The 17009-nt window shown below is 48.8% G+C and overlaps 1 protein-coding gene across 2 annotated transcripts; it reads left to right on the top strand.

Annotated features, from left to right (window-relative positions):
- Positions 1–5885: 5885 nt before the first annotated feature.
- On the top strand, positions 5886–6672 carry LOC100280602 (phytosulfokines 5). Of its 2 annotated transcripts, none has more exons than XM_008663644.3 (2): positions 5886–6231; positions 6322–6672. In XM_008663644.3, exons 1-2 carry the CDS (start codon positions 6016–6018, stop codon positions 6442–6444), a joined length of 339 nt encoding a protein of 112 aa, XP_008661866.1. In that variant the 5' UTR covers positions 5886–6015; the 3' UTR covers positions 6445–6672. The 2 variants fall into 2 exon arrangements, with proteins under 2 accessions (XP_008661866.1, NP_001146993.1); NM_001153521.1 differs by having other exon boundaries at positions 5928–6216; positions 6322–6644.
- The last annotated feature ends 10337 nt before the right edge of the window (positions 6673–17009 follow it).

The following is a 17009-nucleotide window of genomic DNA, read 5'->3' as shown; positions in this document are numbered from 1 at the left end:
ACCCATCTGGAAATTTTAAGTTTTTCAACCACACCATCACCTCTTTCTTTTGCTTAGATTTTAGACAAAATGCCGCACGTGGCTTAGCACCACTCTGAAGCAAGACCAGGCTTGGTCGGTTACAAATTTTCTCTAAATCTTTTCTGGCCTTTATATTATCTTTGGTTTTATCGGGAAAATCCATACATGTACTAATAATGCTTTCAGCAACATTCCGCTCTTGGTGCATGACATCAATGTTGTGCATCAGAATCAAGGCCTCCGTATAAGGGAGTTCCCACAAAGAACATTTATGTGTCCAATTATGTTCTATTCCAAATCCCAGGTAACCAGTACCGTCTGGTTTCAAATTATCGAGCGCAGCATGAATCTCTGCGCCACTCAAACGTTTCGGTGGGCCTTTGGTAACAATGGTGTCTTTTCTGAATTGATTTGCCTCAAATCTGAACGGGTGATCGAGAGGCAAGAAACATCTGTGGCAATCAAAGTAACAGATTTTCCCACCAAACTCAAGACGAAAACAATCTGTATCCTTACCACATATTGGACATGTCAACTTTCCATGACAACTCCATCCAGCAAAAATACCGTAGGCCATGAAATCATGAATCGACCACAAGTACGCAACTCGAAGATTGAATCTCTCTTTCTTGTAGCAATCGTAAGCTTCGACTCCTTCCCACAATTTTTTCAACTCATCGACTAAAGGTTCCAACATTACATTGAGATGTTTTCCAGGGTGTTCTGGTCCAGGAATGATTAGACACAGAAACATGTAATCATATTTCATGCAAAGGTGAGGTGGAAGATTGTATGGAACTGCAAATACAGGCCAACAAGAATACGGCGATGCGGTCATATTGAAAGGTGAGAACCCGTCCGTCGCCAACCCGATTCGAATATTTCTAGCTTCACTAGCAAAATCCGAATCAAAATCACCAAGCGCCTTCCACGCATCACTATTAGATGGGTGCATCATAACTTGAGGGTTCTCGCGTTCACGTTCTTTGTGCCATCTCATCTGCTTAGCGGTGTTTTTTGAGAGAAACAACCGTTTTACACGAGGCGTGAGAGGCATGTAACGAAGTTGCTTATTTGCTACTTCTGTTGTCAATTTTTCTCCATCTTCATTTACGACCTCAACGAACCTTGATTTGCTGCATCTCAAACATTTGTCTAATTTTTCATTTTCCTTCCAGAAAAGCATCTGATACAGTTATCTGGACAAACATCAATTTTTTGATACTCCATACCTAAGCCAGAGAGTAACTTTCTTGACTGATACACGTCTTTGGGCATTTTGTGATTTGGTGGTAATACGTCGCTGATCAAATTCAAAAGTTCATTTAAGCAGTTGATGGAGAATGCGAACTTAGACTTGATAGCCATAAGTCGCGTCACAAAAGCAAGAATGGTTACTCTCGTGTGTTCGTGCAACGACTCTTCTGCTGCCTTGAGAAGTTCAAAGAATTTTTTAACTTCCGGCGGTTGAGGATCCTCAGGATTATCTAGAAACACTAAATCGGGATCCTCTCTTAAATCCTGAACCATCTCATCCATTCGGTCTAAATCCGGGTCAAAATTGTCTTGACCTTCTGCAGCATATCCACGGGGAAGCTCCTCACCATGATGCACCCAAACTTCATAATTTGGCACGTAGCCATTTTTGCAAAGATGACCAGACATCTCTTTCTTGGTTTGACGTTGATAATTTTTGCAAACACTGCATGGGCACCACACTCGACCATTTCTTGACGAAGAAAAAACACGATTGATAAAATCTTCGGTTTTCTGTATCCACTCAAGCGAAGGATCATTTTTTCGCCAGCCTTCATACATCCAGCGACGACTACCACCCATCGTTCGACTAATTAAAGATCAAGACAAGTTCATTAATTTCTAGATATATTATCAGCCGGTGGTCCTACAATTATAGGAAAGGATAGGTCCTAAACCCACCTAAGAGTGAACGACATATCACAGATTTATGATAAGTCAATGAGTTTGAACTTGTTCTCCATTGCACGCCCGTAATGGTGCAACGGAGAACAAGAGGGTTATGCTGTCGAAATCTCGCTCAAACTCATTGACTCATCATAAATCCTATTTGATATGTCGTTCACTCTAAGGCTGTCCAAAAAGGGACAATTTCGGTACAACACACTACTTTATTAAGCAATGTGTTGGACCGAAACGGGTGACACATAAGTTTATACCTATTTTAGTTAAGTATCGCCTATAGGCTCTACTGGTTACCTAGGATTTGGAATAGAGATGAAAGTCGATGCGTTAACTACTGTCAACTCACCTCTCTAAACGAGCAGTGCTTCCAACTGGATAAGCTAAGCGTTAACGCCATGCCAGTTGCTATCGCTACCAGAGAAGCACTAGCACAGGCGCACAGCCAGTACTGCCTTCTGCTCCATTTTTTCTTTAAACTAATGGTAGATGGAGACGGCGAGAGTCACAGGCCGCCACTGCGTCTAGCTTGCCTACGTGTCTGGCATGATGGCCAAGCATGTTGGCGCCAGTTGTCGACCTAGCTAGCAGTGGTTCTATTCTATTTTCGTTGGAGCCATGCAACACGCAGTCCGGGCCGGGCCGGATCGACTCGATGCAGCGTGCTAATGTGCACTGCACGGGTATTTTGGTTCCATGTCACATCAAATATTCGAACGACTATAATCTAATTATATTAAAAAAACTATTTACATAGTGAAAACTAAACGACAGTGATGCCATTACCCGGACGGCGACGGCTCTGGCGAGCCCCGGGTGGCGGCGGTGGGCAAAGCCGGGCGCGGGCGGCTCGAGGCGCGGCGGCGGCGGCGCGCTGTGCGGGGTCGGGGCAGGTGTGCGGGCGTCGGGGCGGCGGCGCGCTGTGAGCGGGCGTCGGGGCGGCGGCGCGCTGTGCGTCGGGGCGTCCGGCGGTCCGGGCAGGTGGCCGACGAAGGTGGCCGGCGAAGGTGCCTTCGCCGTCGGGTCCTGCAGCTGGCGGCGGCGGCGCAGAGTTAGAACGTGCGTGTGTGCGGTGCGTGTGTGCGTTGGCTGTGTGCGCGGCCGGGGGGCCGCGCGGGAGACGGCCGTTAGGGGGCGTCCCTTTATTTCCGACGGCTTAGTTGGCCAGCCGTCGAAAATACTTCTATTTCCGACGGGGGGCTTGGGAGCCATCAGAAATAGTCTTATTTCCGACGGTACCCTAGGAACCGTCGGAACTAGTGGAGGCCGTCGGAAATACAGCATTTTCCTGTAGTGAATAATAATAGACCGTGTTTGCTGCTGCCATATCCTCCGGCATTATTATTAGCACTCTCCACTGTTAGCGATGATATACAATTAATGAACCATGATTAATTAGTCGAGGGGGATGTGTGTAGCATAACAAACTCCTTTCTCGCGATTGCATGTGCTCCCATTTGTTACTAGATATTTTTACCTTGGTGCTAGTGATGTCGCACGATCTGCTAGTTGCATGCATCCGCTCAAGTCCAGCGCATGCATATGCATGCGTGCATGGGAAGATGACAGTTTGCACAAGCAAAACTGTTCACGCAGCCTGATGCACTACTGCACGCCGTCGTGTAGACTCTGCGGTCCTAGGAGTATCTAGTACACGTAGTTGCATGACAACGACATGCATGACCGGCGCCGCCGACACAACATATACATGCATGAGGCGGGCGTTCACTGGATTTCGATTCGCAAGTATGTTTGGAGTCTTGGAGAGCACCTAGCTAGGATTGGGGAAACGCCCAACTGATCACGCCCGCCCGAGTACATCCATCATGACCGGCAGCTGTTCGATGATGACGTCGTGCGGTCGTCCTTAGCGCGCTCGCTCTCTCTCTCTCTTCGTGTGGTCGTGGAAGTCGTCGCACGCGTCACGCGAGCGAGCAGGAGCCGCAGCTCCGTCTCGGCAGCTGTTGCAGGGGGTGCAGTTGTACCTTCTTCCGTCGTACGTACTGGCAAAGCACAAAGCAGGCAGCTAGCTTGGCGCCGGCTGTGCGTACCTGTGTCGCCGGCGGGTGCCCCACCACAGGGCCTCTGTGCCAGTGCTGCATGCATGCGATACGCGCCCACGTCGTCCATGTGTCCTCCCTCCGCCATGAGGCTACGGCTACTGCCTACTGCACTGTGCACTGTATGGAGGCCGGAGGCCAGGGACGAGGGGACTGTGCAGTGCAGCTACCACAGTGGCCAGCTAGCTCAGCTGTGGAGCCCTGACAGCGCGCTACGTGTGGATCCGGATCGAGATCGATGCATGCACAGCACGGAGCCGTTGACTCGTGTGTGGACCGGACAGCGAGCTAGCGACAGCAGGGCTGAAAAGACCAGAGCGGAGGACGAGACGAGTAGGTAGGTAGCTGGCTAGAGCTCATCAGGGTACATGCACAGATCAGATTGACAGAGCACCGTTGGTTTTCGACTTGTTGGTGCTGGTCCTTGCAGTCGCAGCGAGCGAGCGAGCGCTGACGACGCACGCATCAGCCTGCCTGCCTGCCTGGCGCTCTCTCTCTCTCTCTCTCTCTCTCGCTGTGGGGCGCTCGGCGACGACGGCAACAAGCATGTGGCGAGCGCAGGCGCGCAGCGAGGAGCGTGGTGGAACGGTGCATGCACGCAGCCGGCCGATAGGTCCCCAGTCTCGTCGATCGTGGGCTCAGCTCAGCTCAGTGCCCATGCAGCAGCTAGGGAGGAAGTGGCGCCAATGATGCATCAGAAAGTAAAATAGTGGGACGAAGCGCAGATGGGAGGCGAAGGTGACGGAGAGAAGCATGGCTGCTGCTGATGCCTGCCACCGGCCACCGGGACCCGGTAGAGAGAGTGGAGACTAAAACGATGCATGGGATGAATTGTTCCAAATGCGAAGCGTGTGCCCCAATGCCAAAACGCTCACAGAAACGAGACCGTTGCCGCGCGCTCGTTCCCATGCGTCGTGGTGCCATAGATTTGGCCGGATGGGAATTTTTTTAAAAAATAAATTGTCCAAAGGAAAGTAGTGGCCGTGGGGCCCGCTGCTGGGCCAGCGTGGACGACGCCTTGGTCAACGTGCGTCAGGTCAGGCCCGCCCATGCAGTAGGATGGACACTGGTTCGGAGACGCAGACGATGTAGTACGCATGAGACTCCGTATCAGGCCGTCAGACGACGCGCAACGCCTGCCAGGCCACGTCAGCGCAGCAGGATCACAAACAAACTAAGCACTGTTACCGCCGTACGTCTCCCGTTTATAAATAGAGCGCAGCGCCTCCATCGGGTACCAGCAGTCCAGCACCACCAAGACGTATAGATGTCCAAACAGTGCGGGCCGCCCGTTTGGCCCGTGGCACGGCACGAATTTAGCCCGGTCCAAACACGGCCCGGCACGGTCGGTTACGGGCCCGGGCCGGCACGGCCCGTTTAGCGGGCCGGGTATGGGCACATACGGCGGCCCGCGTGCTTTGGCCCGGCCCGGCACGATAAATGGATCGGCACGACGGCGGCCCGCATATTTATGTAAATACTAAATATGTAAATACATTTAATTCTCTCATAGTATGTAAATACTAAATACGCGAAAAAACATATATAAAATACATACATAAATATAAAATGCATACATAAATATTTTGTTGTCTTAATATATATAAATAATATGTTATTATATATGATTAATTATGTTAAATATATGTATTTATATACTGTTCTACTGTTGGTTTGGGCCAGTGCCCGCCCCGGTCCGTTGAGGCCCAACGGGCCGGCCCGGCACGATTTTTCCCTGTGCATGCCGGGTTTGGGCATGTCTCTAGGCACGTGGGCCAGCCCGACCCGGCCCAAAGCATCAACGGGCCGTGCCTGGCCCGGCCCTATTCGTACTGGGCCGAAACGGGTTCAGGCCGGGTGGCCCGTTTGGACATCTATACCAAGACGGCCACTCCCATCCAACACTGTTCCAGACTTCCAGTCCAGCGCCCGGCTAATAGCCAAGCAGAGCTTCTCCCTAGCCTTTGCTTGCTCTTCCACAGCGCAAAGCTCCGAGATGATGATCAGGCGCGGCAGCAGCAAGATCTCCTCACCCCTCGCCCTCCTCTGCCTCCTCCTCCTCCTCCTCCTCCTCGTCATCGTCTGCTCCTCCTCCAACTGCGCGGCAGCTGCTCGCCTCCTGCCTGGCGCCGGTCCTCTCCCTCCTCTCCGTGCCGCCGCCCCCAGTGGCGGCGACGAGCATTCCGCGGCCTCCGAGGTGACAACACAAGACGTACGACGACACTGATCAAATCCGGTGCTCTTCACTTTGAGCGTTTGACCCCTCTTTCTCATCATCCTGCTTCTGCATGTGCCTGTGCAGACGACGAAGGGAGCGGCGGAGGCGTGCGAGGAGGGGAACGAGAACGACGAGTGCGTGCAGAGGCGGCTGCTCCTCGACGCGCACCTCGACTACATCTACACGCAGCACAAGGGCAAGCCGTGACGGTCAGCGAGGAGAACGGTGCTTTGCGCATGGTGGAGTACGTAGATGAACGCTGCTGCGGCTAGTTAATTAACATCCGGACGGACGTTGTCATCCGTCTAGTAGTAGTAGTTAGTATATATCTATATAATGGCTGTGTACGTCTCCAAGTCTTATCTAATATATGCATGCACATGGTACGTGGTGGACAAATTAAATAATAACATGTATAACCAACCTCTCTTCTTAGTTCTTTAGTCCCATTCCCATCTTTTTCATTATTGAACCATGCTTTGCCACCTTTGCCGCCGGGCGAACGTTGTCTAGTTCGTCGACATCTTTTAGACTTTTGGGGTGTTGTAGACTTGTAGCAGCATGGACGGCACATGCGACTGGACGAGTTTATCTCCATGTAAATAAAGTCCTGTGAGTCCTGCTCCTCACACAAGTCTGCCTTTCAGCAGCAAGTGTATTTTACGTACTAGTGTTCATCTGCAAGCTAAGCGAGCTAGCTAGCTTTCAGCAGGTACGGGATTAAGGGGGGCGGGGGGACGGTCGAGAGGATCATATATAGAGGTACGTAGAGAATATCTTGGCAAGGCTGCCATCACGCCCATCCAAGCTCCCCTCAGCGGCTCCATGATTCTGAAAAGGCACAGGGGGCTAAGCCTCACGGACAATCTGTCTAGTAATCATGGTCCAAACATGCTCAACTTCTTATTTTTTTAAAAAAATAGTTTATTTTCTTTTGAGAAAATAAGAATCTCATAAAAAATAGTGTTACCAAACTAGCCATATTATACATGATTAAAACGTTACCCTATACGTATTGCGGCAGCCGCAGCGGGTCATACGAACGGCACCAACACGCACACCGAGATATTCCGACACAAGCTAGCTCTAGCTGGTAGTAGTAAGGATAATGGACGATGGATGATGATGAGCAGATCGAGATGAGCACCCACCCATGACGCCAATCGCATCACAGCCACGCGAGGATGGACTAGTGAGTGAGCGTGTCCACTGACCACCGTCGCTCTCATCAGCAATCAGCACGCTAAATTAAGAAGCACGTACGTACGCCATTTATTATTATTTTTTCCCACCGTGCACTACTGTGCACCTATCCATTGCTTGCCCATGCCTGTGCCGATCATGCATGGAGCTGAGCTTCACTGTCTCATCAACTTGCCTCGCCGTCGCCGTCGCCGTCGGCCGCGTCGCCATCGTCATATTGCCCAAGCATGCTAGCTAGTATAAACAAGAAAAAGAAAGGCCGAATCGAAGGGTCCCCAGCTCGGCAGCTGCACGCACGCGCGCCTGCTCCTCCTTTACTACTAGCTAGTACACGGACACATCACGCCACTCGGCTGCCGCTTTGCAAAGCGTTGGTCGTGTGCTCGCTGCGCGTGTGTTTGTGATTGTACTCTTTGCATGCATGCTAGCAGACTAGAGACGGCCGGCTCTGCTAGCTCCTTGTCCACACAACAAGACAACAAGTTGGCGCGCTCTGGTCGTTATTACATGGATCGATCATGCATTCATGCGTGGTGATGGATGCATAATTATTATATTCCATCTTATCTTCGTCGTCTACTTATGAAAGCTAGCTTTACGATTGGAGCACACGCTAGTGCAGAGTTATAGGGGCTGTTTAGTTCGCTGACTAATTTGCCACACTTTTATAACTAAGGTTAGTTCTTCAATTCGAACTATTAAACTTAGACAGAGTGTAACATAGTTAGCCTTAGTCAGAAACCAAACACACATACGGTAAACCGTTTGCCGGCATATCCTCCGGCATTAGCGTGCACTAGGACTCTCCTCCTCCACTATTAATTAGCGACACGATTAATTAGTCGCGGGAGGAGTCTTGTATATAACAAACTCCTTTTTGCGCGATCGCATGCTCCCCCCGTAGATATTTTACCTGCTAGTGATGTCGCACGATGTAGTAGTTGCCGGCCGCCGCTCAAGTCCAGCGCCGCATGCATGGTAAGATGACGTGTGTGGGCGCCCACAACTCTCTCTCTCTCTCTCTCTGGTCGAGTGGTCGTGGAAGTCGTCGCGAGCGAGCAGAAGCGCCACAGCTCCGTCGGCAGCTGTTGCAGATCATGCAGTCGTAGTAGCTTAGCTTTCTTCCGTCGTACTGGCACGGCAGCAGGCAGCTAGCTTGCGTTGGCGCCGGCTGTGCGTTGCCTGCCTCGCCGCGCGTGCCCGCTGCTGCTGCTGCAGGGCCGGCCTCTCTGTGCGTGCCTGCTGGCGCTGCATCTGCATGCGATGCGCGCCCTCTGTCCTCTCCGCCGCCGCCATGAGGCTACAACGTACGGAGGAAGGAGGGAGGGCATGCACGGCGGAGCCGTTGGGCGGGTCGATGTGGACCGGACCGTACAGTGACAGAGCAGGGATGAAAAGTCGACCAGAGCAGAGGACGAGTGGCTAGCTCATCAGAATACAGGCACAGATTGACAGAGCGCCGCTGGTTTCGGTGCTGGTCCTTGCAGCTAGCCAGCGCTGACGACGCACGCACCACAGGTCATCTCTCTCTCTATCTCTATCGCTGGGCCGCGTCGACGACGACGGCAACAAGCATGTGGCGAGCGCAGGCGCAGCGAGGAGCGATGCATGCACGAGCGAGGCCCCGGCAGCTAGCTCCCCCTCTCACCCGACCGACCGTACGTGGGCTAAGCTCAGTGCCACACTGACACTGCCACTGCTGCCCAGTGCCCACTGCGCCCATGCAGCAGGAAGGAAGTGGTGCATCGGAAAGTTAAAATAGTGGGAGTAGTGGGAGCTAGGAAGCGCAGATGGCAGACGACGGTGGTGAAGGGGACGGAGGGGAAGAAGCAGCAGCACACAGCATGGCTCATGGTCATGGACTCATGGTGCTAGATGCCACTCGGACCCGATAGTAGAGAGAGTGGACTAAAATGACGCATGGGATGAATTGTTCCAAATGCATGCATGCTTGCCCCAATGCCAAAAGCACACAGAAACAGCACCATTGCCGCTCGTTCCCAAGCTTCATGGGTGGGATTCACGCCCCAGTGCAGTAGTGCATAGAATAGATGTGGCCGTCTGCTTAAAAAAAAAGAATATATGTGGCCGTGGGATTATGTATTTTTTTTTATATATTTTGTGCAAAGAAAAGTAGTGGCCGTGGGGCCGCTGCTGGGCCGGCATGGACGACGCCTTGGTCAACGTGCGTCAGGCAGGCCCCGCGCCCATGCAGCAGGATGGACACTGGTTGAGAGACGCAGGCAGGCAGGCAGCTTTGTACTATACTCCTTGGATTCTTTGGACAATGTAGACAACGCGATTACTGTTCGCTTGACTTTAGTCTTGTACCGTCATTTCTGAAAACTAATTCACAGGCTTTAATTATTACCGATTTCTACTGTTTCGATATTATTTTTTGTGTCTATATATATATATAGATTACAGTCAGTTCAGGCTTTAATTGAGACTCGGTATCAGATCAGATACGATGGCAGCACAGCAGGATCCCAAACAGAGCATGATTACGCAGCGTTCTATTACTAGTATTTTTTTTTTCTGGGTCGAAAGACAACGCACGTCCCGGCGTCCCGCCGCGCGTCTCCTGTTTATAAATAGGAGTAGAGCGCAGCGCCTCGGGCACCACCACCACCACCACACCAAGATTAATTAGCTGCAGTGGAGCGAGGAGCTTGCAGCTGCAGGCCACCGTCTCGGTTCGGCACTTCGACTCTGCTAGTGCTACGGCCCCCCTACGGAAAAAGTTGGTTTGTGGAGGGAATATTTTATAATCACTTGCTAGAATGCTACCTAGATGAACGCTGCTGCGGCTAATTAATTAACATCCGGACGGACGTTGTCATCCGTCTACTAGTACGTCTCCAAGTCTTATCTAATATATACATGCTGCATGCACATGGTGGTGGACAAATTAAATAATAACATGTATAACCAAACCTCTCTTCTTATTTCTTATATAATTCTCGTTCCCATCTTTCATCTTTGTTACATTATTGAACCATGCTTGGTTGATGGAACCAATTTCTCAACAGTAACGTCCGCATGCGAGTCAGGCGCCCGGCCAGCTCCGCACGTCAGTAATCGGCCGACAGATATATCTAGTCATGTTACTGCAGAGGATCCCATAAATGAATCTACTAATTTTTTTTTGTATTGTCAATCTTATGAAACCATCGATATAACCAGTTAAAATTGATAGCTTAGAATAAACCTAAAACGACTAAGGTTCTGTTTGGTTGGGCTGTTGCTGTGAAAAAAGTTGCTGTGGGCTGTGAGCTGTGGAAAAAGCTGCTGTAGGCTGTAAGCCGTTAAAAAGCTAAAAACTGTTTGGTGGAAACCACTAAAAGTCGTGAAAAGTTCTTCGATATATGTTTTCACAGTTCCATTCGAAAAGCCACTAAAAGCAGGTTCAGGGGTGCTTTCAGATTTACACTGTGAGAAAGCCAGCTTTTAGAAAAAGCTGCTTCCTGGATCTAACCCTTTGTTTGGCTTTTGGCTTTTAGGGAACAAAAGCCAAAAACCAAAAGTCAAACCAAACACACCCTAAAACTCGTGTGGACGGAGGAGGGATTACGTGCGAAACGTTGCATAGCGCGCGGCGCGAAGTGAAAAAAGTTCATTAAACAAAAAAAAAAGGAGCATGCCCGTTACATATTGAATTCCTCGACACGACAACGTGTGTTTTCTTTAGTGGTGTGTTTGTCCTTGTTCACGTTTAGTTTTCTTCTCCGCGACACACGCACCGAAACATTCTAGGGTGCGCCAGCAACACGCACGCATCCCGAAACATTCCGACAGAAGCTAAAGAGAAACTAATGACGCGATGGCCTTTATATATAGGAACGAGATTAGGTCATGCACAACTGGACTTTTAAGGGGGTCTCTAATGATTACTTGAAGAAAATACAATTTAACTGTATTTATGAACCACATGTTTAGGACTGTGTACTACACCGTTCACAAATATATGACATCGTTGATTTTTTCGAAAACTTTGATCACTCGTCTTATTCAAAATATTTATTTAAAAATATAAAATTTTAAGCCAAGCGCAAACTACCTTAAGTGATAAATTAAATCACAAAAAATATAAGACACCTCATTATTTTTTTAATAAGACGAGTGTTCAAAGTTTTTATTTAAAAAAAGTCAAGGGTGTCATATATTTATGAACCGGGAGAGAGTATTATATGGTTTTTAGTTATATTTCTTGTTTTTGAAAAATCAATCCAAGGCCTCTTGGCTGTATATTGCCCTTAAAAATCTTAGACTACGGTTGTAGCGCATGTTTGGTTCCCTGCCTAACTTGCCAAATGTTGTCTAATTTTTTCTGTCTAAGGTTAGTTCTTTAATTTAAACGACTAACTTTAGACAAAGTGTGGCGTAGTTAGTTACCAACCAAACAGGCCCGTAGTTATCTCGGCTACACAAAAAAAGAAGAGAAGAGCACGGGCACGGCACCCCGCACGCGTGCATACATAGCGGTACCATTCGTATAGCATATCCCTCTCTTGCCGTTAGTTCTTCGGCACAAATTAAGCAGTTGCAAGGTTACAAGTCATTTTGAGTGTAATAATGGTAGACAAGCATCAAGTGGTGGTAAGAGGTTTTCAAACCTCACTAATGTAGAGCAAACGCATAAACGATGGTGGAGCTAGATGGGAATGAAGGAAAGAGAGCGCTCGGACGCAACAACTTGAACGGGAAAAAGGTATATGATGCTCTGTCTAGTGCACGAAGACTGCCGTTCTGTTCATCCTTGTTTTTCGTCTTTATTTCACCGTACGTCTCTTCCTTACTCTTTCATTTCATCGTCCTTTTTTCTCCGAGAGTACGTGGCTAGCTGCCTCCAAGACAAAAAGAGGTAGCATAGCATATACTTTGCGTTTGAAGCTGTACAACAGTGCTCCTCGGTTCCATACCTACGTTCAGACGATGGAAAAAAAAAATCCTTTACATACCGGATGTAAAAAATCCTTTTTACAGCCCCTTATATACATCTAATGGGCCACCAAATGATAAAAGATGATGTTTACCTCCGGTATGTACGAAATTTTTTCCACGGACGATTACTCACAGGCACAGGCCTCAAAATATATCTGAACGTAAACTGACAGTGACAGTCAGCAAATTAATGCTTGCCTAATCCGGCGGAGACCACTCATGGTATCGTTCGTTCACTACACCAAAATAGTAAACTTGCTAGAGCCTAAACCCTAGGAAGTTAGGCCTAAACTCTAGGAAGTTAGCTAAACTCTCGGAAGTTAAGCCATCCCGTCGGAAGTTTGGCTCTCAGAAATTTTTTGTCGGAAGTTAGCTTAACTTTCTAGATCCCTCTAGGAAGTTAGCTAACTTCCTACAGCCAAAAAAGCCTCTCGGAAGTTAGTAGATTCTCGGGAGTTAGTAGCTTCACGCCGTCAGCGCCGGCAGCTGACTAACTTCCTACGGCTGACCGTAACCCCTAGGAAGTTAGCTGGCTAACTTTCTACGGCTTACTGTAGCCCCTAGAAAGTTAGATGGCTAACTTCCTACGGCTTAATAAGCCTCTAGGAATTTAATTTGACCAGCATTACAAATGTTGTTTATTTTTATTTTACACCACATTCCACAACATAACAAATATATTAACAGCTATATAGCACAACATATTTTCACATAAAACATCTCACACACAATCACATAACAATATTTAAATCCATAGTCTCATCAATTACATCACAAAAGTCTCATCCATAGTCTCATCAATTACATCACAAAAGTCTCATCCATAGTCATAATAAGACACATCTTATCATCCAGTACTAATAAGAGATAATATCTCATACATAGTCATAATAAAAGTCTCAAGTATCACCATCGGGTTACAGTGAAGAGTGATGATCGATACCTCCACTAGTGAAGAGGGTTTCGACAAAGTCTAACCCGTCGTCTTGTTCATGCGTTGGCAAGGTAGCTACGAGCAACAGACCTCGATGAACCTCCACGCTGAACCCTCACCTGGCTCGAGTCGATGACGTTAGTAAACATTGTGTACCTACAAAACAAGTAACATCACGACAGATTAAGAATACATGTATTGCACTCAACCAATGAAACAATATAAGATATGTAGAGTCCTCACCTTCCATGAGCTTTTCCACCACTTGCATACAGCCTGAGGATCAATGAGTGAGGTCCTCTAGTCATAGTCTGGTCCGTGCTGACTAGACATCGCCTCGCCATATGCAGCCTCATACAAAAGAACAATGCAATCTTACATACAATGGTTTTTCTGCCAGCAGCAGACGATGGTTTTTCTGACGACGCGTCGAGGAAATAATCGAAACAATTATAATGACAATGAGGTGATGGTTCTGAAAAGCAGCACTATAGATGCTTGATTAAGTGTTAGCACAGACAACGACAAACTAATTGCTCTGCAGGGCTGGCTAACAACGTGGTGTTGACGGCATGGTAGTTTAAAGTAGACGACATGCTGATTACTCTGAAAGTTTGTAGTCAGTGGCGGAGCTCCGTAAAAATAACTCCCCGGGCCACTCTATAAATATAATGATGTACTACTCGTCTTTTAATTTTTCGCATTTAGGGGTAGAAACATTTAAAACAATTTAGTGGAACTGTGGCAGATAGGGAAAGAGAATCAGACATTCAGGAACAATTACTCACAATAAAGGAGAATCACGGGCACATGGCAGCAGACAGTCAACTCAGCACACAGTGCTCGCCGCTCAGGTGGTCGTTGCCCATTGGCCAGGGAGGTGCGCTCCGCCCTCGACTATGAATAAGAAAAGGAAGGGAATCAGGTTGAGAAAGTTATATAGTTTGGAAGAAGATGTAATGGCAGGGACGGATTTAGGTGGTGGCGCGGCGCCAGGCAGCGCGCGTCATTGCTATAGGGTCGCAGGGACGCTGGAGGCAGGCTGGCGGAGGTGGAGGTCGGACTGGCAGTGGCGGATGCCTGAGTCAGAGCCCGCCGGACCGACTCGGAGGTTGCTGCCTTGTGCTCTTGTCGGATTCGTAGAGTCTGAAGGTGTGGAGAGCGATAGAGGACTGAATGGAGGCGGCACACCGCTGGAAACATAGGAAACGCAGCCGCGCAGGTTCACGAAATAATTGGAAGAGGCGACTAAGGGAGGCTGCCAGCGCTAGGCTCAATCGGTGCAAGCAGGAGGTCTTTTGGGCCACATTTTTAAGCTAAAATGTATTTTAGGCTAGATTTTTTGGTTAAAAAAATACCTATATACATGAGTATTTTTGGGTTGCGCCCCGGGCCATGGCCCAGGTGGCCCGGGGCCCAAATCCGCCCCTGTTTGTAGTGCAGTACGGGTTGCAGGCTGCAAAGGGGGGAAAAGCAGCAGAGATCTGTAGAGGCTAGCTATTTATGTCGCCGATTTACAGTGCAGTTTACTGTCTTATATATGCCGATTTGCAGAGGCTAGCTGTTTATGTTGCTTCTCCCATCCTACCTAAAAATTATTTGGGTAATGATAGTAGAATTTTTTGTCTCTCGTACATATTAGTCTTTTTTCATGTGATCGATCTGCTAGCTAGTACTCGGGTAATACACAATTGGCAACAAAATAACATTAATAAAGACGTGTAGTTTACTAATGGGCAAGAACCAACAAGTAATATAATAATTAAGAGCTGTGAGCAACGGAAGTACCGGAACTTCTTCAGAAACTGCTGAGATTGATCGTGGCTTCCTCTCTCTTGCTGACTGTTTTTAAATATATATATATATATATTAAGAAAACAACACCATTCACGCTAGGTTAAAGGACGAATTCACAACCAGAAAATCCATACATCGTTAGGAACGGATCCAGGTTCCTTCCAACGAACTCATCAACCCTACAGAGAATTATCAAAGAGAGACAATCAGCAGAGAATCTTCTTTGGTTTTGTCCACATAGCAGCGATTCATTCAGACAGAAACCTAAAACTAGCTAGTTATCCGGCCATGGCTATCTGTATCTAGTATATATCTTATCCAAAGAACAACAATGGGTGGATGGATGGATGGACAACTGAATGAGAACATGCATGTTTTGCAACTAATTAAACTGAAGAGAAAGTTCATCAATTAATTAAACAATGGGCGGGGCCGGGGCGGCGGACAGAGTTGGAGGCGAGCCGAGGCGGGGGCGGCGGCGGCGGACGGGGGCGGCCAGGGCCCGAGGCGTCCGCGGCGTGGGCGGTCGGGGATGGGGGCGGCAGGGGCAGCCGGGGGCGACCGTGGCGGGGGCGGGTGGGGGCAGGCACTGCGGGGGCTGGGGCAGCCACGACGTGGAGTGGACGGCGGGGGCGGCTGGCGGCACCAAGAGACAGAGAGAGACGGGTTGAGAAAGGTGAGAGAAGAGATAAGGTTGAGGAGAGGTTTAAAATAAAAAAAACATAACTTCCTAGAGTCAAGCCGCATGAAGTTACGTAACTTCCTAGAGTTTGTACATTTACTCTAGGAAGTTAAGTAACTTCCTAGAGCCAGTCGTAGGAAGTTAGATTTTGGTTTGACTGATCAACAGCTGAAACCTAACTTCCTAGAGGAGGTCGTAGGAAGTTAGCTTTTCGTTTGACTGGTCAACAGCTGAAACCTAACTTTCTAGAGGAGGTCGTAGGAAGTTAGCTAGGCAACTAACTTCCTAGAGCCGGCCGTAGAAAGTTAGATTTTGGTTTGACTGGTCAACAGCTGAAACCTAACTTCCTAGAGGAGGCCGTAGGAAGTTAGCTGGGCAGCTAACTTCCTAGAGCCAGTCGTAGGAAGTTAACTTTTCGTTTGACTGTTCAACAGCTGAAACCTAACTTACTAGAGGTGGCCGTAGGAAGTTAGCTGGGCAGCTAACTTCCTAGAGCCAGCCGTAGGAAGTTAGCTTTTCGTTTGACTGGTCAACAGCTGAAACCTAACTTCCTAGAGGAGGCCGTAGGAAGTTATCTAACTTCCTACGGTTTTTTAACTTCCGACAGCTTTTATAAAATATCGTAGGAAGTTATGTTTATTTCCTAGAGCTACCAATTGCCTCTCGGAAGTTATTTATTTCCTACAGTTTGTTATAAAAGCTGTAGAAAGTTAAAAAGCTGTAGCAAGTGTATGATTTTGGTGTAGTGGTTACTGTATATTAACAAAATTCTGCGGTTTATTTTATCATTATACAAAAGAAAACAAGATTGATGCATGCCATGAGTTGAATCCTCGTCGTATTGTACAGGGCGCGTCCGTCGATCGACCACAGCATGCGGCGCCCTCCTGCTGCTGGCTTGGACGACGACGAGCGAGCCGACGACCGCTGCCCCGGGCAATGCATGCGCGCCCACGTCCCTGTCCCGTCATCAGCTCCGCTGCATGCGCAGCGCACCCACGTCCCGGCCTGTGTCCCGTCGTCATCAGTTCTGCTGCATGCCTCTGCTCCGGCCGCCCGTCGCGTGGAAAAACTATGTAGCTAGCGCGCGCTGCTGCTGCACTGCACGGCACGGGTCAGCTAGCATGCCTGCTGCTCGCCGGCCTGACGAGCTGACCTGAAAGCCACTACACCGAGGCGAGCGAGCGGGTGCAAAGTGGAAACGACGCGACA

The sequence above is a fragment of the Zea mays genome, chromosome 10, assembly GCF_902167145.1.
Source record: "Zea mays cultivar B73 chromosome 10, Zm-B73-REFERENCE-NAM-5.0, whole genome shotgun sequence".
NCBI classification, from domain to species: Eukaryota; Viridiplantae; Streptophyta; class Magnoliopsida; order Poales; family Poaceae; genus Zea; species Zea mays.
The sequence above is the reverse complement of the archived record's forward strand: the minus strand, read 5'-3'. Positions and strand labels throughout refer to the sequence as shown.